This window comes from Budorcas taxicolor, chromosome X (genome assembly GCF_023091745.1).
Source record: "Budorcas taxicolor isolate Tak-1 chromosome X, Takin1.1, whole genome shotgun sequence".
Taxonomy (NCBI): domain Eukaryota; kingdom Metazoa; phylum Chordata; class Mammalia; order Artiodactyla; family Bovidae; genus Budorcas; species Budorcas taxicolor.
In genome coordinates, this window is record NC_068935.1 from 91,832,805 (window position 1) to 91,858,545 (window position 25,741).

The 25,741-nt window shown below is 39.3% G+C and overlaps 1 protein-coding gene across 3 annotated transcripts in view; it reads right to left on the reverse strand.

The window, feature by feature from the left end:
• Positions 1-25,741, reverse strand: part of PHF8 (PHD finger protein 8) — a 106,384-nt gene that overhangs the window by 39,256 nt on the left and 41,387 nt on the right. For 2 of the 3 annotated variants that reach the window (XM_052663039.1, XM_052663041.1), the window contains exons 5-14: positions 24,188-24,348; positions 22,681-22,822; positions 21,770-21,956; positions 19,158-19,320; positions 11,223-11,310; positions 10,755-10,861; positions 9,137-9,228; positions 6,707-6,796; positions 4,546-4,848; positions 3,679-3,782 (exon numbers count right to left, since the gene is read on the reverse strand). In XM_052663039.1, the coding sequence (XP_052518999.1) occupies positions 3,679-3,782; positions 4,546-4,848; positions 6,707-6,796; positions 9,137-9,228; positions 10,755-10,861; positions 11,223-11,310; positions 19,158-19,320; positions 21,770-21,956; positions 22,681-22,822; positions 24,188-24,348 (1,437 nt within the window). The remainder of the gene's footprint in view (positions 1-3,678; positions 3,783-4,545; positions 4,849-6,706; positions 6,797-9,136; positions 9,229-10,754; positions 10,862-11,222; positions 11,311-19,157; positions 19,321-21,769; positions 21,957-22,680; positions 22,823-24,187; positions 24,349-25,741) is intronic. The other variant, XM_052663042.1, reaches the window with a different exon arrangement.

Consider the following 25,741-nt stretch of genomic DNA (forward strand, 5'->3'; position numbering starts at 1 on the left):
GGAAAAACTCATAATTGCTAGTGGGGGTGTAAAATGGTAGATGCAAACAAAAACATGTCCACACAAAAACTAGCATACAAATGCTCATAAGCACCATTATTCATAACAGTCAAAAAGCATAACCAATCCAAATGACCATCAACTAGAGAATGGACAAAGTAAATGCGGTAGATCCACACAATGAAATATTATTCAGCAATAAAAAGGAATCAATTAATGATACAGTCTACATTATGGATGAACTTCAGAAACATGTTAAGTGAAAGAAGCGAGACACAAGAGACTATATTTACATAGGAACTAAATGACTTCCATTTATATGAAGTATCTAAAAAGGCAAATTCATAGTGATAGAAAGATTACTGGTTGCCTGGGTCTGGGAAAGAAAACCAGGACTGAATGTAAGTGGATATGAGTGATCTATTTGATGTGATAGAAATGTTCCAAAATTGGATTGTGGTGACAGTTGCATATTCTTTAAATTTACTAAGAGTCATTTAATTATACACTTAAAAAAGGTTAATTATATGATATGTAAATTATATCTCAAAAAACGTGTTAAAATATATAAAGTAGAAAGAACTCAAAAGTAGCTTAAATCTTAATCATTCTACCACATATGGTAAACAATGTTAACCAGTACAAACTGCTCAAATAAGCCTTATAAGTCAAGAGTAACAAGTTTTTGGTGAGTATACATTCAACGAATAGTCATTTGGTGAACTGGCTTTTAGTGAATTAGCTGTTTTCTACCTCAAAGGGTTGCTGGGAGGATTAATGAGCTCATGTAGAGACTGACATATAACAAGAGACCCAATGGTAGCTAATCTTATAGTTCTCTGGGTCTCACTTTCCCACATTAGTAAAATAGGGATAACAACACTTACCCCTAAGGGTTGTTGTAAGGGCTAAATAATGTATGTAAATTGCTAACATAGAGTCTGACACAGAGCAGCTGCTCAATAAATGGTAGCTATTCAACCTTGACCTTTATTAACTTTCTAACTATGAAAAATGTCAAACATAAAAAAATATTAAAAACTCCCATGTATCTAGGACCCAGCTGCTACTGCTAAGTCACTTCAGTCGTGTCCAACTCTATGTGACCCCATAGACGGCAGCCCACCAGGCTCCCCCATCCCTGGGATTCTCCAGGCAAGAACACTGGAGTTGGTTGCCATTTCCTTCTCCAATGTATGAAAGTGAAAAGTGAAAGTGAAGTCGCTCAGTCGTGTCCGACCCTTAGCGACCCCATGGACTGCAGCCCACCAGGCTCCTCCGTCCTTGGGATTTTCCAGGCAAGAGTACTGGAGTGGGGTGCCATTGCCTTCTCCAAGGACCCAGCTAAGTTTCAGCAATTATCAACATACAGCCAATCTTGTTTCATTTGCACCTCAGCTCCCACAAAACATGGCACTATTCTGGAGAAAAGATCAGACATAATAAGTATCATATCATCTGTAAATATTACTGTACCTGGACTCCCTAGGTTCACTTAGCAGCAGCCTCTAGCAGGTGGAAGGAAGTACTAGAAGCAGCACAAGGAATACTGATGAGGAAAGGGAAAACATCTCATGTCCTTAAAAACCATTACAGGCTGGAACCTCAGGACTCTCAACTTTCTCTTCCCCAGCAGACCAACCATAGGTTCTAGACAAAGGCAATGCTAGGTCTATCTTATTCTTGAGAAACTACGTTCTCAAATCACAAAGACAACTCTGCTGCTTTCAGAATCTGCCCTGCCTTCACATTCCCTTTTCCTGTATTTCCCAGCCAGGTAGACTTACTATACTCACCCTTGAGATCTGAAAACAATCTTTTCCTACAAAAAGGCTATTAAGGTATCCTTGTCCCTCGTGTTCCTACACTGTTCATACTCTATACTTAGCTCTTGACTGCTCCTGTCTGGTGTTCTGAGTGTCCAGAAAATAACTTTTACCATCTTCCTCTGCCTCCCTACATGTTTGAGGATTTCTGACAACCTAGTTAGCTTCTGGCCATACCCACAACTATCATCATCATCACCACCACTGTCATCTTTCATTTTTAACTTCATTATTATATTTATAAAAGCAACCATTTATTAAACATTTACTATGTGCCAGGACCTGCAATAAGCACTTTATATACATTACTTCATTTAGTCCTCCAACAACCCTAAGATAAGTTTTATCTATAGAACAGATAAAATGAAGACAGAGAGATGCAGATATGTTAATTAGCTTGCCATAGGGAATATGTGTCAGAGCTGGGATTCAAATTCGGGATTGTCTGATTCCCAAGCTCAAGTTTTTTGTCAAAATGTGCTTTTATTCTTTTAGAAAACAGTCTGCTAAAAATTATTTTAAGAAAACTAATATATATTCACTGTACAAAATTCAAATGCTTTTGAAGTGAAAATTTCCTCTCTTGCCTCCCCTATCCTACTTTCCAGAGATAACTACTGTTACAAGTTTGGTGTGACAAGCATAAAATATATAACAAATATTGATATATTTATTTGCGTGAATGTGTATAAACATCTCTGGAAGGAAAGCACTGACATTGGTCTTCCATGTGTGCAGAGGAAAACTGGAGAACAGAGAAGGGTGGGAGCAAAATTTTTTCATATGTATTCTTTCACACTTATTGAATTTTAAACTGCATACATTTTAAACCTCTTTTAACAAGTTAAATTCAAAATAAAGGCAAGGGACTTCCCTGGTTGCCCAGTGGTTAAGAATCCACCTTGCCATGCAGGGAATTCAATCCCTGGTCAGGAACTAAGATTCTACATGCCACAAAGCCACATGCCACATGCCACAACTACTGAGCCCATGTGCTCTGGAGCCTGTGTGTCTCAACTTGACAGCACACATGCTGCAACTACTGATACCCGCATGCTCTGGAGCCCACAGGACACAATCACAGAGCCTGCACATCATAACTACTGAGTCGCTGTTCCCCAACCAAAGATGCTACATGATGCAACGGAGATCCCACATGCTGCAACTAAGATCCAATACAGCCAAATAAATAAATGTAAAAGACTGTACATTACTTTTTTATACACACACATATGCATACATGCCTTTTTAAAAAATTAAAATGAACTATTCCCATATATTATCTTGCAACCTGATTTTTTCACATAAAATGTATCTTGGAAATCTTTTCACATCAATAGATACTAAACTCATTCTTTTTAAGTTACACAGTATTCTATTCCACAGATGTACCATAATTTACCCAACCCTTATTAATGAATGCTTCCAACTATTTACTATTACAATGATATAGTGAACACTGAATATTTCTCTTTACACACCTGGCAAATATTTCTACAAAATAAGTTCCTAAAAACTGAATCACAAAAGGTATATAAAAAACTAATGCTCTTATCCAGTATACTATACTACTTCCTATTCTTGCCAACAGTTCTGATCCACTGACTTGCTGAAATTACTAGAACTTATATAAGATTTTTCTCAGAATTGCCAATTAGTTCCAGACCTCTCCCCTTACCCACTCCCAGCACTACCATGGTTCTCTGTACTAAGCAATGCTTTCTGATAATATCTGGGTATTTCCCCAAGTACAGTCCCTCCCTCACCCATGTCCCAGCACCAGGTCCCAATTCCATGCCTTGCATATTGCTACCAAAAATCCCAGCATCTCTGCTTCTTCTTCCCACCTCACCTGCCATTAGACATCAATAGGGCCAGCGGGCCCTCATTCCCATCAAGGTCCAAGTCTGGCGAGTCATCATCTGAGTCATTCAAGCAGGTGCCAGTGATGTTGAACTGCAGGAGGAGGAGGCTCAGTTGTCACCTGTCTGGAACTCCCATGTGAATCAGAATAACCAGTTCCCTCTGGTTTTACTGGTAGAGTTCACTATCAAAACCACCTGAACCAAGGTCTTCAACTATGCTGTCCCCCCATCCCCAACCCAAATGATCACAAGAGCAGAAGGTTGAGAATGTATGGCTGGCTCAGGGGAAACCTATCAATCTTCCAAAACATGTTCCTTAAAAGGAGGGTGGAGCATTTTCACATGCCCATGGAGGGTACCACAATCTTTAAGCAAGGTGGGGCCCTGGAGGAGGACTTTTCTAAAAAATCTGTTCAAGACTCCAACCTGCCACTCATATACCATGTACTCAAATATCATTTTTATCCTAGTATTTCAAGATCAGCTCAAGTGTCATGTTTTCTGAGAAGAGCTCCTGACCATCATCCCTACCCAGATACAATCATCCCCTCCCCTGTGTCTCAGGGTCCCACACTCACCCTTAATTGTGGCATCCACATCTCATTGCACTCATTTCTTTTTATGCCTATCTTTCTCACTAGCCTGTTGGCCTCTTGAGGGTTATTGTCTGCAGCAGCTATCACAGTGCCCAGCATAGACAAGGTCTCAATAAATGCCTGTTAAATGAGTGGGACTGGTAGCCAAACACCAGGGGCCCTAAGGGAGGTGGGAAGACAGGAGAGCTTTTCCTTTTGATACTCTGCTCTTCCAAGGGACCCAAAAGGGTTGGGCTGAACCCATTGGCCAGCACCCACCTTTGCTTTCTGGGAAGAGCCTGTCTTCAGTGCCTGATGACTGTATGTATCCATGAGATTATAGCTCAATTGGCCAGCAGGCCCCAAGGCTGAGCTCTCCTTGCCCTTTCGCTCTGCCTTCTTGAAGAATTCCTTGGGCTTCAGGCCTTTCTTCTTTGAACCACTTTTGGAGGGCAGTGACAGCCTGGACATGGATACTGAAGTGGAATGGGCTGGCCTGGTTAAGGGAATGGAGCCGGCTGGGAAGATCCTCTGCAGCCCAAAGATATTGCTCGTCTTCCCAACGTTCTGTTGGAAGATATCCTACAAGAGTGTTAGGACATGAGGGGTTAGAGCTTACTCAAGGGTTCTCTCTACACTAAGAGCAGAGGTCTGTTCATGGCACTGGTGGTACTGCCATGAAGGGGCTTAAAGATGCTCCACATAGGCACTTATGCACACCCTAGTTTTTGCACAATAAGTCATCAAGAATTTACCGGGTGGCATTTCTTTACCCAGCCATTGACGAGTAAGAAGACGAGCAGAGAAAAAGCCCAGCACTACTATCAAAATTGGAGAGAAAAGACTCCAAGAGCAGCTGACATGAGACAGAAAATAATTGAATACTAAAATGTGTGGTTCCAACTCTAAGGACTACAGGATTTAAGAGAAGAGAGCTTCTAGTTCTAAATCTGCTACTCATTAGCTCTGTGACCAAGGGTAAGTGCTCTGATCACTCTGGGGATCTGTTTTCTCAGCTGTAAATTTAACGGAGCAGACTGGAAATATGGTTTTCAAAGATGCTCTGTGGCTTCTTTGAACTTCTTGGGAAGAGCCTCCCTGGGGATTGGAGGTAGGTGGAAGGCAAATAAGAGAAGCAAGTGGAGCTCTAAGCCTCCCACCTTCATAACTGCTACTTATTCATAATAGCTATGCTTCAGTTGGTTGCATATACTGAGCTTCCATGTAAGATTTCATTTGGAAAAAAAGGATTTCACTTCTTCAAAACATTTGAAAGCCAATGAAAAAGATATCACCCACCTCTAAGTCCTCTTCCAACCAGCCCAAAGTTCCGTGTATACAAAACTTACATAGCCAGAGAAAAGACAGGCATTTTAACTAAACCCTGATGGATTCTGACAGATGGAAGTGGAAGAAAATTAGGTAGGAGGCGGGCAACGTAAGCCATGGTGTAATGGTGCAGGCAGTGGAACATGATGGTGAGGCTAGAAGTCCAACTTCCCAGTAGTGCACTCTGACCACCCTTTAGCATGTTTCGTGCCTATATTCTGGGTGCTAAATGGAACCTTACAGCTTCTGAGCTAAAAGAAAGTTGAAACTTCAAGTCCAGTTCTCCTCTGGTGCCTCTGCTACTTCACCAGCCCACACTGAGTTCTCTCTTCACTGCAAAGTCTAGTAACAACAATGGCTCACATTTATTGAGTACTTACTCTGCCAGGCACTGTGCAAGGGGCTCTACATACATTAGCTCTTAATCATAACAAAACTCTGAAAAGGTGGTATTGTCCCCACTGTACAGATAAGGATACTGAGGCCCTGAACTTCTAGCAAGTGACAGAGCAGAAACCAGAACCCAAGTTTCTCTGAGTCTCTTACCACTACACCTCACTGCCTCGTGGTATATGCCACCTGTTGAAACATGGCTTTGTAATCATCTTCAACCTGGGAGAACTGCCATTTTGTAGAATGCAGAGACTGAGTAAAAATATTAATAACAACAACTACTACTATGACCTCCACCACCCACAATCACATGACCCACCATCAGAATTTATTGAACACCCACTATCTGCCCAGTCTTATACTTTGTGCTCAATCTATATTACCTTATTCAATCCTCTTAACAATCCCTCAGTAGTTATTAGCTATAGCCACTTTAGAGATGAGGAAACTGAGGCTCAGACAGGTTAACTTTGCCCAGGGTACTCTGCTAGATTGTGAGTTCTTTGTGGGCAGGCACTGTAATTACTTATGTGTCCTAAGCACCTAGCCCAACATGTGGCATACTTGAGGCACATAATAATTATTTGAATGAATGAATAGGGTCCTTGGTGGGGTCTTCTCAATCCTTCCCGAGCTCCCACGCCAGTTGCAAAAGCCTGACCTGCCACTTGAGTCTTAAGCCCTTTTCAAATGCCTCCCCTGTTCCCATGCTTCTTACTTCCACCAGGCGGATCTCCCTAGCCAGATCTTTAATGAGCTGAACAGTCCGCACTGTCTCTGGGATTTCATCCTCGTGGTCTGGCAGAGCCTGTCAAACAAAAGGCATGAGAAATAGATCCACACGTAAGAAACAACTGATTTTCAGCAGTTACCAAGGCAATTCAATGGAGAAAGGGTAGTCTAACAAATGGTACTTAGACTGATCAGATATCCACATGCAAGAAAAGACCTTCATTCTATATTTTGTATCAGATATACACAGACTCAATATGGATTATAGAACTAAATGCCATAACTAAAACTATAAACCTTTTAGAAGGAAACAGAGGAGAAAATCTTTGTGATCTTAAGTTAGGCAAAGATTTCTCAGGACATAAAAAGTATGAATCATAAAAGAAAAACTGATAAATTAGACTTATTAAAAAAACATTGTTAAGGCAAACCACTGACTGGGAGGAAATATTTGCAAAACATAAAGGACAGTGTCAAGAGGTGTGAGGAACTTAGTTGTGGGCTTTAACCACACCCCTCAGAAAGTCATGAACCTCAGGAAGAACCCAGCCTCTTCACTTGTGAGCACAGAACTCAGTGCTGAGCAGCTATAGGCCCACAGCTAGCCCAACAGCAACCCAGGAAGGGACCTGTTGGTTATCTCTTTTTAAATTCATTAACGATTTTATTTACATCTTTATGCAGACAGACCTCTCAAGCTTTTCCTCTGTAATCTCTTCCACCAGTTTTGACTTGAAATCTGTATCCGAAGAGTACTGATAAAAATTCCTCAGCATTTCTTCCTTGCTTCCCATGGTTTAACTCTTTTAATCATCTGGAATTTATTTTGGTGGCTGGGCAGCAATGGGGGCTGAGAACCCATGTGACCCAACTGGATAACCCTGACAGCTCCCTCCTCCCTGCCCAGGGGCTCTGGAAAGGTGAAGAGGCAAGTGTTTCTCATGGAAGTCATTTGCACTTCACAAAAGTTTTCTTCCATGAGTGCGGGCTCCTCAGTTCTATGTCCTTCTCTCTTCCAGCTCCCTCTGGTCACACTGTCTGGGGCCATTCTTTGGTCCTTGAGGCCATCCTAGCCCAGGACACGAGTGCTTAGGACCTACCCACCTCCCTCCCTTAAAGGTGTTCCTGAGACAGAGTCAATCGAAGTTCACTTCAGAGAAGGGTCTGGTGGGATGCACAGTCAGAAATGAAAACCAAGGCAGCCACACCTGAGGGATGTGGCAAAACAGAATCAAAGGCTAAAGCCCAGGTGCAGGTGAGTCCAGAGAGCAAGAGAAGGCCCAAAACATGAAGTGCAAGAATATTTGAGGGGAAGGCTGTCAACAGGAAAAGGGGAAATTGAGCAAATTAAGCCTTCAGTGGCTGAAGAGTCTCCTCATACTACTGTAGGCAGGGGAAGGAATCTATAAGAATATCAGACATATAAAAGAATATATTGGTATTTCCTTTTTTGCATTTCTTAAAATTGTTTTTTTTTAATAAATCCAACATTTTGAGTAGGTAATCCATTCACATAGCTCAAAAATCAAACAATATAAAAAGATATATATTGAAAAGACTTTGTTCTTGCCATCAGCCCCTCTAGCCCACCCCAACAGGTAACCACTTTTATTACTTTCTTCTGAATCCCTCCAGATTGTGTCTTCAGGCAAATACAAGCACATACAAATATAGTTCTTATCCCCTCTCCTGCTTTACACATAAGGCAGCACACTATACATACAGTTAGACACCTTTACATGATAAATTCTAGAAGTCTTCCCAAATCAGTATATAGACAGCTTCCTTAATCTCTTTTATAGCTGTTTAGTATTCAGTTGGATAGATGGATATTGGTATATTCCTAAAAAGCCATTTTGGCAGCATGCATCAAAAGTCTTACATTTTTCATATACTTTGATTTAGCAATTGCTCTTCGAGGAATCTATCCTGAAGAAACAATCAAGAGATGAAGGACAAAGACTAATGCAAATAGGTATTTACTGCATGATTTTCTAGAACTATTCCCCAAATAAATAAATAAAAAGGAGGCAACAATAAACAAGTGGTTAGGTAAGGATGGTACATCCCGGCAAAAGAATATCATGTGACTATCAATGTTTTTGGAGAACTTGGTGACACAGAAAAATTAAGATAAACCAATCAATTCAGATACAAAATACAGAGTGATAGCAATCATGTTTTTAAAATACATATTACAAAAAAACAAAACAAAATATATCCACATGTTAATACCCTCTGTGAGTGTTAAAATTACAGGTGAAGTTTTTCTTTCTTAATACTCTTCTGTCCTCCACTCTAATGCCAGGAGCCCACAAAACTCCCTGGTATCTTCTACCTCCCCAGAAGATCTTTCCAAAGCCAGTCCCTACTGACAGTAGACCTCTAAAGTGGATAGAGAAATAAGTATATTTACTTCTTTCTTTGTCCAGGCTCTAAAGGCCAAGTTCAGGGCTTTACCACCATGGACCAGGTAGGAGGCAGGGTGTCTCCTGTTTTCTCGCAAACCTACAGGGGGAAAGAGGAAGGTAGAGTGTCAAAGAAACCATGCAGGGAAGTGAAGGACTTTTTACTTTTTTTCAGGCAACCAGAGAAAATGTTCAAAGTTCTGAGCATAACTCTAGATCTCAGTTCTTATAATGGTGTTCATTTTATGAGTACCTTGACATCTATTATCTCATTGAACCCTATACCCAACCCTGTAAGCCAGATAATCATCTTCATTTTATAGTTCAGAAAATAAGGCCCAGAGAGGCAAAGAATACAAAGGCCACACCTGGTAAGTGACAAAGCCAAGACTGAAACCACGTCTGTCAGAATCTGACACCAGTCTTCCTTCTACACTACTCTGCCTCTTGGGTTTCAAAACACTCAAGAGGACCACAATTGCCACCTACACAGATCTGAAGAGCCATTAATGCCTTGTTCTGAGTTACTCCTGGAGGAGATTATAACAAACATCCAAATTTAGGCTCAATAAAGAATTTTCTACAGAACTAAGTTGCAAGGAGATCCAACCAGTCCATTCTGAAGGAGATCAGCCCTGGGATTTCTTTGGAAGGAATGATGCTGAAGCTGAAACTCCAGTACTTTGGCCACCTCATGCAAAGAGTTGACTCATTGGAAAAGACTCTGATGCTGGGAGGGATTGGGGGCAGGAAGAAAAGGGGACGACAGAGGATGAGATGGCTGGATGGCATCACTGACTCGATGGACATGAGTCTGAGTGAACTTTGGGAATTGGTGATGGACAGGGAGGCCTGGCGTGCTGCGATTCATGGGGTTGCAAAGAGTCAGACACAACTGAGCGACTGAACTGAACTGAACTGAAGCTGTTCAGAAAAGATAATAAGCAGTTAGTCATCTAGCCCCTGAATGAACACTTACATGACAGTCTATCTAGGTGGCAGAATAAGGGCTTGAGGTATTGCATAAGAGACTATACTCACTGGCCTCTGAGGTTTTTTGTAACTCTTCCTGGCCAAGTCATTTGGGAAATCTCAGGTCTGAGTGAGGGAGCCACTCTATTTCAGAGCAAACCAGGAAAGAAGAAACCCAGTAGGTTGGCTTCTACTTGGGCTGATATCCAAGACCAAACCAATGAGGTCAGCATAGGACTGGGCCTTGTCCCCGAGGGAGGGATATCCAGAGAACTCTGACACTATTCAGATTGAGTTTCTTATTTTAAGAATAGGAATAATTTTACTGTGATCCAATTTTCTCAGCTCCTTTTATTAAATAAGATATTTAAAATCCATGCCTTACCCTACGTTATACTTAGTAAAAAGCCAATTTCAAAAGATCACAACATTTGGTTCCATTTTTATAACATTCTTGAAATGACAGAATTAGAGAGATGAAAAACAGATCAGTGGTTTCCTAAAGTTATGGATAGTTCAACAGGAGAGAGTGGGTGAGATTATAAAGGGGTAGCACTACAGAGATTTTTGTGGTGATAGAATAGTACTGTATCTTGATTGAGGTGTTGGTTATGAGAACAGGGCAAAAAGGACAGTTGGCAAAGGGCTCCATACCTCGAAAAATGTCCAGGATGTGCTTTCCCACATACCAACAGATGGTCTCAAAGTTGGGGAACTTGAAGAGGTCTGCTGTGCTCAACCGCTTCTCAATCTCATAGGCTCTGGAGGAAGTAGTTACAACAATAACAATGATGAGGATACTGTTTACTGGGCACCTACTATGTATCAGGTATTGTTCTGGATGCTTTGTATCCATTATCTCTAATCCTCACAACTATCCTTTAAGACTTTATTTTATGGGTTAGGAAATTTGAGCTCAAAGATTATGTGACTTGATAGTCACATAACTGCTAAGTGAGGAAGAGGTATTCATCTTCCACTGAACATCATTAGGAACCAATATCCATTCCTTTATGATCATCTCGCCTCCTTCTATGCTGTACTCCTCACTATAGGGGAGAACTCAAGGACTCCAGCAGATGGAAATGGCCAACTTGGGATCACCAGAGCTTCAGGACTCACTTGAGTTGCATTTCAATATTAAGGCTGTGTAAGAAATTCCCTCCAAAGGCAAGGCAGTCCACGGGGGTCAGCACAGCATGAATCCATCCTGCAGTGTAACAAGGCAAAAATCATAGCTGGCAGAGGGCCTTTCTTCCTTTGGACATCTCCACTGCCCACTCAGCTCAAACACAATACCTTGGAGAATCCAGTCTGGAAGTAACTCAGAATATTCTAGGTTCCTCCACATTCCCAACACCCATCCAGGCCAAGTCTGCCATCATTATAACCCTGGACCAACCTATGGGGTTAATAAACTCCTTCTACATCCCCCTCTCTGTACTTCAAAATCTCTTTGGTGCCTCACCTATCTTCTCTCTTATCACTAAGAAAGGCATCATCTCCTTGCTATGACTACCTCTTCAAACTCTGTCCTAAGTAAAACAAAGAGCTTTTGTGTTAGACATGGGTTCAAATCCTGCCATTTTCTAGCTAAATATCCACTTCACAGGTTGATTGTGAAGAATATACCTAGCTGAAACTAAATTATTTTCCTTGCCCTTGACCCTATACTGCTTTCTAGGACCTCCTGATTTTCCTTCTTAAATCTCTTTCATATTCATCTCCTCTTCTACTGTTCATCCATCCAACCTACTAATGGTTTGGTTCAGAGCCCTCATTATTTCTTACTTATGCTACTTATAACAGCCTCCAAACTGTCTCCTCTAACACCAATGGTTCTTTAAGAGGTGATACAGGGAATCCTGGGGCTCCTAGAGCCTCTTTCAGAGCATATGCAAGGTCAAAACTATGTTCATAATAATACTAGGATGTTATTTGTCTTTTTAATTCTCATTCTCTCACAGGTATACAGTAGAGTTTTTCAAAGGGTATAGGACATGATATCATAACACGCAGAAGCAGATTTGAGGGCCTTAAGTTTTCTATTAACCCAAACATTAAAAAGATTTGAAGAAATGTGAAGGTCAACCTTTTAACTAAATTTTTAGTTTGAAAATAGTTATTTTTCATAAAAATGGTTACTTATGCTAACATATAATGGGTTTATTCTTGTTTTTTTCTCAATGAACTAATAAATATTTTTAAATAATCAGTTTTAATTTATAATTTGGTAAATATTAATACATATAAACCACATAAGTAAAAGTTCCTTGGGATCCTCAATAATACTTAAGGGTATAAAGAGAGCTAGAGTCCAAAGTGTTTGTAAACTACTGCTCCACAACAATCTTGACCTCTGAAGTCTATCTTCCAAATCCCAATCCTAAGTGATATATCCAAAATACAAATCTGCCCATATCATCTCTTGCTTGAAACTCTTAAATGAAATGTACATCCACAGGAGAATAGATAAATTGCTGTAGAGTGGAATAAGAGAAAGCAAGTAAAATGAATGAGCAATAGCCACACCTATCAACAGGATCTCACAATTATAATGTTCAGAGAAAAATATATGTAATATGATTCTATTTGTATAACAAAAATATGTAAAACAGAGACTTCTCTAGTAACTGGAGGTTAAGACCACACCCCCTCCCCCCACCAAAAAACATGTAAAACAATACTATACACTGCTTAGTTGTTTAGTAAGGCATTACCTATGTAATAAAGGGATAAAAATGCAGGAGAATAATATCATCAACTTTAGGACAATGGCTAGCTCTGAGAGGGCAGAATGGGAAATTGAGGAGAGATATATAGAAGGCTTCAAATATGTTTGTAATATATTATATTTTTAGTTAAGTTATAAACACATAAATGTTCACTATATTATTCTTTATATCTTTTGCTTCATCTAAAATATTTCATGAGAAATTAAACAAATAAATCTGTAATAGTCCCCAGTTGCCTCTGAAGTAAGTTCAGCCTGCCAATCTTTTCAGCTTCATCTGCTCCCAGCCTTTGGTCTTTAGGCTCTAGTATTCATAAACTGCTTCACACATCTTTGCTTTGCTTATGTCTTTCCCTAATCTGAGAGGTCTTTTATACCTTTATTTCCTTTATCAGTAGCCACTTACCCTTCAGGTGTCACTCTTCTGAGAAGATTGTCACAAACTTCTGGCCAGACTAAGTGTTCTTCTCTGTGCTCCCCAAACTTCTGGTGAATACCTCTATTGTGTCTATTAGAACATTATACTGAAATGGCCTATACATCTTTAATCTCTAGCACCTAGCACAGTGTTGGGGCAGACAGTAAACATGAAATGCTTGTAGAACTAAGCAGATTCCCCCAGTTGTGGGAGTATCTACCAAGAAACAAATGAATTCAACTCAAATCTCTGGTAGACAAATTCAATTTACCAGTTACCAAGTGTCCAGTGTTAAAAAAAAAAAAAAAACCATGTTAAAACTCAGCAAAGAGTTTAAAGATGGGTAAATAAATGCCTGGGAATAGAAAACTATAAAAGAGGAAAGCAGATGGGTATGGGGGTGGGTGTGTGTGACTTGCCTTAAACATTCTATAAAACCAATGTAATCAAATCAATATAAGAATAAACAAATAGATCTGATTAACAGAAAAGTCCAGAATTATACAATATAATGTTAGACAAAGATGTTAGAATTATATGACATGAATTTTAAAGGAATCATCATAAAAATGCTTCAATAAACAATTACAAACATGCTGGAAACAAGCAAAAGAAGTAGAGAGAGAATCCATAAATAAGCAAATGGAAATTATAGAACTAAAAAAATACTTCATCTGAAATATATAATGAAACAATGGATTCAACAGAAGAATGAAGACAATGAAGAAAAGAATCAGAGAACTTTAAAACAGGGCAACAGAAAGCACCCAACATGAACAAGAGAAAGGAAACAGACTGAGTGAAAAATAAACTCAGGAACCCAACAAGGAACCTACTGTATATGTATAGCACAGGGAACTATATTAATATCTTATAATAAACTATAAAGGAAAATAATCTAAAAAAGATATATATATGTAAAATTGAATCATTTTGCTGTATACCTGAAACACTGTAAATCAACTATATGTCAGTAAAAATTTTTTAAAAGACCAAAAAACAAAGAACCATGCAATGGGACAGAAAAAAAGTCTCAGGAACCTGTGAGACTACAGCAAAATTTGTTATATTCGTATCATCAAAGACCCAGAAGAAAAGTTAGAGTGTGGGGCTGAAAAAGTATTTGAAGAAATAATATCTAAAAACTTTGCTAATATGACAAAAGACATAAACCTACACATTCAAGAAGCTGTGAACACATAATAGTATAAACCCAAAGAAATCCACATATTATTGTCAAATTGCTGAGAAACTAAATAAAAAAGAAAAAATATTGAAAGTAGCAAGAAATAACACATACAGGAGAAAAAATAATTTGAAGGATAGTCAAAATCTTTTCATATAGAAGCTAGAAGGAAGCAGCACAACATTAAAGTACTAAAAGAAAATAACTATCAACCCAAAATTCTATATCCAGCAAAAATATCTTTCAGGAATGAAAGGGAAATCAAGACATTTACAGATGAAGGAAAACTAAGATAATCTATTGGCAGCAGACCTACCCTGAAACTCTAAACAGAGGGGAAATAAGAGAAGGAATCCTGGAACACCAAGAAGGAAGAACAATGGAAGAGTAAAAATACAGGTAAAAACAACAGACTTTCCTGCTATATGGGTATTGAAATTATGTTTGACAGTTGAAACAAAAATTAAAACATGATGTGATGTGGATCTAACGTATGCAGAGGAAATATTTAAGGCAAATACATTATAAAAGGTAAAGAGATGTGAAAAGAGGTAAGGTTTGAACCCTTTCCTCAAACTGGTAAAATGTCAATTAAAATGTCAATACCAGTAGACATCTTACTGTGGTTAAGATTCATATATGTATGTAAGTATATACATATATAGATATGGACATATTTATACATGTAAACACATGTACATATTTATCTATACATGTACATATTTATCTATACATGTACATATACATATGTGTATACATGTATACACATATATATTCACACATATAAAACTAGAGCCAACACTAAAAAAAACTATACAAAATCTGAAGCTAAAAAATTTATATGGAAATTAAAGGTGAAATACAAAGTTGGAAGGCTGATACTTTCCAATTTCAAACTTACTACAAATGTACAGTAACTGAGACAGTGTGATACTGTCATAAAGACAGACATATAGATCAATGGAATAGAATTCAAAGTTCAGAAATAAACCAACATATGGTCCATGCTGCTGCTGCTAAGTCGCTTCAGTCGTGTCTGACTGTGTGATCCCATAGACGGCAGCCCACCAGGCTCCCCCATCCCTGGGAGTCTCTAGGCAAGAATACTGGAGTGGGTTGCCATTTCCTTCTCCAATGCATGAAAGTGAAAAGTCAAAGTGAAGTCGCTCAGTTGTGTCCGACTCTTCGTGACCCCATGGACTGCAGCCTACCAGGCTCCTCCGTCCATGGGATTTTCCAGGCAAGAGTACTGGAGTGGGGTGCCATTGCTTTCTCCAACTAATTCACTAGTTTAGTATGCAATAAAATAACAGAGGCTTTGAGTAAGTTAAACTGGCTAGTAACAACTAATTAGTTTTCTTCAGTGATCACTGTTCTTCTACATAGGCAGGATAATTAATTCACAGATAGTCTTTCTGGTCTATCTTCAACTATTCTTACACTACATAATCAATTAGGGATATCTTTTTACAGATATATGAAGAGAACACAGGTAGCTTTACATAAGTTGAGTTTGTTAAATCTATTTGTTATGACAAGGGATTTCTGACACAAAAATTGCTCACTGCACACTGAACCCCAGAGAAGTGATGAAACAAGACAGCTGATGTTAGGAGGTATATGGGAGTGGGGTAGGGTGAGAAGTCATGGATAAATTAAAAACTGGCAAGTATCTGCTGAAGCAGAGCCACTTTTTAGGGGGCATAAGAAAAACTGATAAGTCACCATTTTGGTCTCTTTAGAGAAATCCATTTGTTGTTAAGAACTTAAGACCATTTACTACCATTCATGCTGCAAAAGGCAGTAGTCACACTATTTCAAAAGGATCCTAAAAACTGTAGTGCAAAAGAAATCTAAGAAAATAAATAATTACGAAACCATCAACATTTTTCAAAGAAATGTGCTCAAAACAGTGACTTTTACAAAAAATGTGAATTTGTTTTAAATGCAAAAAGAATTCTCTCTATGAAAGATCAAAGACTCATTTCACAGATAACTTATACTGCATTAATGACTTGATTAACAGTGTACAAATAAGGGTCATGGACTTTTTAAATTAGGTCTGAGCAATCAATATAAATACTGATGGGGGAGTGTTTTGTATAGTCAACTGATTTTTGACAAAAGTGTCAAGACAATTCAATGGGGAAAGAATGGTCTTTTCAAATTGTTCCAGGACATATGGATATCCACATGCAAAGGAATGAAATTGGACCCATATCTCACACCATACACAAAAATTAAATTGAAATGGATGAAAGGCATAAATGTAAGAACTAAGAAGAAAACACAGGTGTTACTCTTCATGACTCTGAATTAGGCAATGGTATCTTAGATATAATACCAAGTACAAGCAAAGAAAAAAATAGATAAACTGGATTTTTGTGCTTCACAGACCAATAGCAAGAAAGTGAAAAGATAATCCCAAGAATAAGTGAAAGTATTTGTAAATCATACATCTGATAAAAGTCTAATCCAAAATACATAAAGAATTCTTACAATTCAACAATAGAAAGATAAATTACCTAATTAAAGAGTGGGCACAAGTTTTGAATAGATATTTCTTTTAAAAAATATATAAACATCCAATAAGCACATGGAAAAATGTTTAAAATCAATAGCCATTAAAGAAACACAAAATAAAAATCTCAGTGAGCTACTACTTCACACCACCAGAATGGTTATAATCATAAAGATAAGCAAAAACAAGTGTTGGGAAGGATGTGGAAAAACTGAGATCCTCATAAATCACTGGTGGAAATGTAAAATGCAGCTGCTTTAGAAAATAGTTTGGCAATTCCTTAAGAAGTTAAACACAGAGTTACCATATGACTCAGCAATCCCTTTCCTAAGTAGATATACCCAAGATAACTGAAAATATAATATCTGTTAACACAATAACTTGCACATGAATGTTCATACCAGCACTATTCATAATAGGCAAAAGGCGAAAAAAACCCAGATGTCTATAAAATGATGAATGGATAAACAAAATGTGGTGTATCCTTACAAATGGAGTACTTTTCAGCTATTTAAAGAATGAAGTATTGATAAATGCTATAACATGGATGAACCTTGATATGCTGGATGACAGAATCCAGACATAAAAGACCACACACTGCATGATTCCATTTACATGAACTATTCAGAAAAGGAAAATTCATATACAAAGAAAAGTACAAAAGTAGCTGATAGGGGCTGGCGAGAAGAAGGAATGGGGAGTGACTGCTAATAGGTACAAGGTTTCTTTTTTTTTTAAGTGATGAAAACTTTCTGGTATTAGTGCTGATGCTTGTACAACTTGATGAAAACCTGAATTGTACCCTTTAACAATATGGTAATTTTAATGGTACGTGCATTATATCTCAACTTTTTAGAAAGCACATTTAGGGGACTTTCCTGGTGGTCCAGTGACTAAGACTCTGTGCTCCCACTGCTGGGGGCCTGGGCTGATCCCCAGTCAGGAAACTACATCCCCACATGCCACAACTAAGACCCAGCACAGCCAAATAAATAAATAAATTTCTTTTAAAAAAGCACATTTAACAAAATGAAAACTACAACATATCAAAAATATGTGACATAGCTAAATCAGTTCTGAGGGGGAAATTTATTGCACTAAATACATTAAAAGTGAAGAAAAATCTTAAGTCAATAATCTAAGCTATTGTCTCGAGACTGAAAAAAAGGAGAGCAAAATAAACCCAAAGTAAGCAGAAAGAAGGAAAAAAGATAAAAGCAGAAATCAATGAAATTGAAAACAGAAAGACTACATTGAAAATCACAATGAAACAACAGATGATTCTTTTAAACGTTCAACAAAATTGAAATTCACAGATTACTAACATCAAGAATGAAAAGAGGGTGCACTAGAGACTTAGAAGATATCAAAAGAATAATAAGAAATACTATGAACAACTCCTCACATATAAATTTGACAACTTAGATAAGATGGGCCAATTGCTCCGAAAGCACAAACTATTACAACTCACCCAGCAAAAAATGACTTGAATAGCCTAATAAAGTTTAAGGAAATTGAATGTTAATTAAAATCTCTCCCAAAAGGAAAGCTCTAGGTCCGTGAGGCTGCAATAGAGAATGATACTGAACATTTTGAGAAAATTTAACACTAATTCTGAAATCAAGGAATTAAGAAATTAGATAGTCAAGAAAAATCTAAATAAATGGAGAGACATGCTGTGTTCATGGAAGATGCAACATACTAAAGATGTCAACTTTCCCCAAGTTGAGACAACTAGGTTTTTTCCCCCAAAATAGCCATACTCAGACCTCACTTCAGATCTATGAATTCATAATTCTAGGGGTAAAGCCTAGGCATTTATTGTTTCAGGGAAGAAAAAAAAACCTATCCCTACCCAGGTCATTCTGACTTACAGCTTACAATGCCAGTCTCTCCAGTCACTATCTCTAGAGTCATGGGGCTGAGAGTCCTGTTTTCTAACTGTCCACCAAGTTGACATCAGTTCAGTGCAAAAGAAGCCTATCAACTTCCTTCTGGACTTCCCCAAATAACCATACTGGTCACCACTTTGGTTACCACTTGATTTTCCTGATGTGCAATTCTGAGTCTTTAACTGATATGAGAGGGGTATCTCACATTCAGGTCAAAACATTAGGGGAAGGGGTTGGTTCTGGTGCCACAAGTTCCCTTCTTCTTCCCACCTTCCTCAAACCCTCCCAGATGGGCCCAGGGAAGACCTGTAGGAATGAAAAGTGTCTGTCCTTGCTTCACAGAACACTTGTAGCACTTGTCCACCTGGTCCCCAAAGAACATCTCATTCTGGTTAGAGGAGCTGCTCCAGCACTCAAAGAGAGTCAGGTTGGCATTTGTTGGACGGATCAGGTAGAAGATCTTCTCACCCTGAAACAAAGATGGAAGGGCCAAAGACATCAAGGGTTTCCAGAAAAGACTTCCAGGGTTCTCCAAAAGAATATTCTCTCATGTTCCAGGACCATGTAGTATGCTAGAATTCTTTCTGTCCAAGGATCATTTATATACAAATATGGAAAACTTCGAAAGTTCCTTTCCACTTTGTACTTTTAAGCTTCTATAAGACTAACAAAAACAATCTGGAAAGGGCATTTCAAACAAAATTGTCAACTTAAGTCAAATGTACACCAAAGGCTCCTGCAATACCAAATGAAAAATGTCCTCTACAGATGAGCAGATCAATACTGCCAGCCCCAGGAGAATTTAAGGCCACATTACTAATGAGAAGAAAATTGAATTTGCCTTTAAATGCCATTTGCAGAGACTGTTTCTTCTCACACCTGTAATCACAGCTAATAAAAGTTTAAAAGTTCAGTAATCGCCCAAGGACTTCTGGAAGATTATATGTTGCATGATTATCTGTTGGAAGAACATTTTATTTCTTAATTATGCTTTGTCTGGATAATCACCACATAGGTAATTTAGCAGAAAAGAAAGAAAAACCCACTAGCACAAAAGTCTCCCCAACCCATAGCTTGATTAGTTTAATCAATATTTCATGACAATATATTTCAGTGTAGAAAAGCAACACTGGAAAATATCTACTGTACAACTGGAGAAATTTGAATCAGATCAGATTAGATAATAGTACTATATCAATATTAATTTTGATTCCGATAACTATATTGTGATGATATAAGAGAACACCTTTGTTTTTAAGAAATACACACTGAATTATTACAAGATAAAGGGATATCATGTCTGAAAATACTTTCGAGTATTTCAGAAAAAATATATATATAAGATTATTTTATTATGTTTGCTTCAGAGAAAGAGAATATAATAAAATAGTAACACAGGAATTTGGGTGAAGGGCACACAGGAAATCTTCCTATTAGCAATTTTTCTGTAAAAATGAAACTATTTAAAAATTAAAATGTTAATGGGGGAAGAGATAGGGAGTTTGGGATCTCCTGCTGTATTTACAATGCATAACCAACAAGGTCCTAGTGTATAGCACAGGGAATTCTGCTCAATGTTATATGGCAGCCTCAATTGGAGGGGAGTTTGGGGGAGAATGGATACATGTATATGTATGGCTGAGTCCATTTGCTGTCCACCTGAAACTATCACAACATTGTTAATGGGCTATACTCCAAAATAAAAAGTCAAAAAATAAAATAAACAGTTAAATATAACATTTGTATAACAGCACTTTCATTTACACACTCCAATTTCTTCATGATAAACAACTAGTTCAGGATTTGTGATCATTTGGACAAGAGCTATATCCAAGTTTCTGCTCTTTTCTTGGCATTTCTGATAAGAAAACTAAATAGCATGAACAGTGGTAGAAAACAAAAGTTATTTAAGAAATTTGTTTCAGTTCAGTTCAGTTGCTCAGTCGTGTCCGACTCTTTGTGACCCCATGAATCGCAGCACGCCAGGCCCCCCTGTCCATCTCCAACTCCTGGAGTTCACTCAGATGCACATACTGACAATCAATATGCTAATTACAAAACTGTAACAACCATGAAAAGGGAAACTACAGGAAGGCTGACATTTAAAAAAAACATCTCAGACTTCCTTGATGGTCCAGTGGTTAAGAATCTGTCTACCAATGCAGGGGACACAGGTTTGATCCCTGATGCGGGAAGATTCCATATGTCTTGGGGCAGCTAAGCCTATGTGCCACAACTACAGAACTGCATTCTAGAGACTGCGAGCCACAACTACTGAGCCTGTATGACACAGCTACTGAAGCCCATGTGCCCTACAGCCCATGTTCTGCAACAAGAGAAGCCAGTGCAATGAGAAGCCCATGCACCACAACTAGAGAGTAGCCCCCACTTGCTGCAACTAGAGAAAGCCTATGTGCAACAATGAAGACCCAGTGCAGCCAAAAAGAAATAAATAAAACTTTTTTAAAAAACCAAACAGCTCATACATGCTCTATCTTCAGTGGTGGCAGTCATGCAACTATTTATACAATTGTCAAAACTCATCAAACTATAAACTTAAAATCGATGAATGTCATAGTACAAAAATTATAATTCAATAAACTTGGGAGGAGGCAGAGTATCTCATGTTACCAGAAATTTCTGCAGAGGTAGGAGTACAGATTGGTTCAATTAACAGAGAAAACCTTACACATCTGTTGTTATTTTTTTTAAAGTTAATCATCAAAACTATGAAGCAGAGACAACTTATACTGCATATCCACTCAATACCCAACCTTGATAAGCGCAGTTAAGTGTAAATGTTACCCAAATAGAATCTGGGATGCAGGTAGGCCTTAGCAGCCTGTTTTATGCTACCACTTGAAACAAACAGGGAGGCCCAAGGCCTGGCTGTCTTCAGAAACCATACCCCTTCTTACCTTGAGCACATGGTACCAGACCGAGGTGCCACCAAAGTCAATGTGAAAGTCTGTATAGCTATCCCGCACGCTCATGAGGCAGTACTTCTGCACATTGGGCCTCTCAAAGATACACTCCTCTGGCCACAAGTTCTCCACCCATGAGAGCTTCCGAACAATCTTGGGTGTCTCCACAAGGTTAGAAAGCCTATCAAGGAAGGGGTGGAGAGCAGATGTCAGCTGATTGGGAACTGAAGGTTGAAGCCAGTATAAAATGCCCCCCATCCTAGTGAGAATCAGGGAAGACAAAGAAGTTCTCTCCACAGAATCCCCAAGAGCACATAGTACACTTATTTTTATAAGACAAGTCAGCATTCTCTTTCCACTCAACTATGGAAGTTCCAAGTCCCAGCTCCACAGCCATCCCCAGTCAAAGGTGATCATTTCCTCCACTGAATGCTCAGAATCTCCACACCCAGGCCCACTCACTTGGCATGTGGTGTTTAACAGTATTGTACTGTCCCTATCTCACAGTTTCTTCTTTATGAAGATCAAGTAGAGAAACCTATCAGAGCTCAGTTCCAGGTAAAGAAGTGTTTACCTGGGACAGTGGAGCTATCCTGGGAGTTAAACAGTGACCATGCCACAATCTACATACCAGAAAAAAAGGTCTAAGGAAGCTGTCCTGGATCTTAAAAGAGACAAAAATTAATTAAAACAGCCACTGAATAATCTATCCAATGCTAGAAACTGTAAAGGAGAAACATGATTTGGTTGTTATAATGTGAGCAACTACCCTAGAAAGTATAAACCAGCTCCCCATGCCAAAGGAAGAAACCACCCGAAGAAGGGAGAGGAACACTAATACATACTCAGTATATACAAGTCCTAGGTACTCTGTGATGCTTTTTACTTACCCCTGCCCCTCTTACCTGGTATCAGAGAATTCCAAACTAATAACATTGAGGACTTTCTCCCTCTTCCCGCTATAATAATATTTCACAAAATCACCAAGCTTCATCTTGCAGTCGGCCTGGCGGGCCACATCAATCACATCAATTTCTTTGTCAGAACCTGGAATAAAGAGATAGGCTCTGTACCAAGTGGCCTCAGGGACCAGGGAACACTCATCCCCTAATCAGTTCCTAGAGTGACCTTACACTGAAAACTTCTCTCAATGTATTTATCTACACATATATGGGAAGTGGGGATTCCCTGGTGGCTCAGATGGCAGAGAGTCTGCCTGCAATGCAGAAGATCCAGGTTCAATCCCTGGGTCAGAAAGATCCCCTGGAGAAGGAAATGGCAACGTACTCTAGTATTCTTGCCTGGAAACTCCCATGGATGGAGGAGCCTGGCAGGCTACAGTCCATGGGGTCGCAAAGAGTTGGACACATATAGGAAGTGGGGGTAGGTATTTCTCCCACTCTCCTTAGACCTATGTGCCAGGTCCAGACATGCTAGGGCAACAGAAATGCTTGACACACGGTCTCACAGTACAATCCATCTGCCTGGGTCCTGCTTCCTCACTTCTCTTCCTCTCCCCTAAAATTCATGTCCAGAATACAACTAGCATATGAGGGCAAAAGTCAAAGGCTTTCTCATTTCAACAGAGTACAGAGAGGTCAAAACAATCTTTGGAATTCCCCAGGTAAAAGATGGGGCTCAGCCTGGAGTTTGTGGTCTATTAGGAGGAAAAGGCAGAGAAGGCAATGGCACCCCACTCCAGTACTCTTGCCTGGAAAATCCCATGGATGGAGGAGCCTGGTAGGCTGCAGTCCATGGGGTCCCTAAGAGTCAGACATGACTGAGCGACTTCACTTTGACTTTTCACTTTCATGCATTGGAGAAGGAAATGGCAACCAACTCCAGTGTTCTTGCCTGGAGAATCCCAGGGATGGGGGAGCCTGGTGGGCTGATGTATATGGGGTCACACAGAGTTGTACATGACTGAAGTGACTTAGCAGCAGTGGGAGGAAGAGGCAGAGAAGGCAATGGCACCCCACTCCAGTACTCTTGCCTGGAAAATTCCGTGGATGGAGGAGCCTGGTAGGCTACAGTCCAGGGGTCGCTAAGAGTCGGACACAACTGAGCAACTTCACTTTCACTTTTCACTCTCATGCATTGGAGAAGGAAATGGCAACCCACTCCAGTGTTCTTGCCTGGAGAATCCCAGGGATGGTGGAGCCTGGTGGGCTGCCATCTATGGGGTCACACAGAGTCGGACACGACTGAAACGACTTAGCAGTAGCAGCAGCAGGAGGAAAAAGAAAAAAGACCAGGATTTTGGTTCTAGCTTTGCCTAAGAATGACTCTGGGCAAGGTACATTACCTTAGATTTCCAAGATGGCTAGAAAAGAAGTGAAAACTGGAAGGGAAGGGTCATATGTTTTGATGGGAGTGAACAATGTCACAGTTAAGAGGGTCTGTGGTGCTTACCAACATAGTGTTCCACATCCCTCACAGTGAATGATGGTGAGGGCAACGTCATCCCCAATCCATCTTTCTTCAAGACCAGGATGGGCACACTGAAGCTATTCTCTTCCAGGAATTCCACAGTCAGCTGACTTCCAGTGGGCTTCAGAATCACTTCATCTGAACTGTGGGCCACACAAGAGAAAGCATGAACCCTATAAGCTCTGCTACTGAAGGCCTCAGTGGATGCTTTCACTCACCAAAGGTGTGGGGTCTTCCTGAGGGGACCTAGTGTGGGCTGGCAACTAATGAGTGGCATAAACTTCACATCTCAGCTAAGAAATGACCTATCGAAGGCAAGAAGCCAGGCCACTGGCAGAGGTGGGAAGTTAAATCCAGGATATCCTGTCAATATGATGCTCTTCTCTAGATGACAAAGGAACAAATCAGTCAACCACCTGCCCCAGAAGAAAAGATGTATCAGACAAGTTTAGCTGATTTACACTAACCCAGAGCAGCACCTTGGGCCTCCCCGGTAGTTCAGCTGGAGAAGGGATAGGCTACCCACTCCAGTATTCTTTGGCTTCCCTGGTGGCTCAGCTAATAAAGAATCCACCTGCATTGTGGGAGACCTGGGTTTGATCCCTAAGTTAGGAAGATCTCATGGAGAAGGGAACAGCTACTCCCTCCAATATTCTGGCCTGGAGAATTCCATGGACTGTACAGTCCATGGGGTCGCAAAGAGTCAGACATGACTGAGCGACTTTCACTTTCAGAGAAGTACTACCACATTTAAAAATACTGGAAAATAGAGAAAAGACTGATTCAGAAAACAAAAACAATTTTTATAACTACTCTCTTGACATACATAGTTAACTAGAAAACAGGGGTTTCTGGTTTTCTTAAAATCATGTTGGAGAAAAAGCTGGGCTATTTGACAAATTGTGTTGGGATAAACATCTGGAAAAATATTAAGATCAATGTCTGGCTCATTATTTACATAATTCTAGATGGAACAAAGATTAAATTAGGAAAAAATAAAGCCACAGGGTAGAAAAAATTATGGAAAAGACAAGGCCCAGTAGCCATTAAAAATAGTAATAAGTAAATTAAACTACCTAAAATTTAAAATTTTCTGCATGGAAAGCTACTACAAATCAACAAGAAATAGGCAGTAACCCAACAGAAAAACTGTCAAACAATGTAAGCAGATAGTTAACAGAGAAGAAAAATAAAGATGACTTATAAATGCATCATAATATACATGCTTCCTTAATCACTAAAGAAATCCACATGGAAACAGTGAAATCTCATTTTTTATCTTATCAGAAAGGCAAAAGAGTTTGATAATAAATAGTGTTAGCCAGGATAATAGGGAAATAGGCACCCTCACACATTGTTTAGTGGGAGTATGAAATGATGTGGTCACATCAGAAACAACCTAGCAATATCTATAAACATGTTTAAAGCACATACCCTTTGACCTAGCAGTTTTACTTTTAGGTAGTAAATCTACACATACACTCACTCACATATGTAAACACTTAAGTACAAAGACATTAACTGCAGCATTCTTTT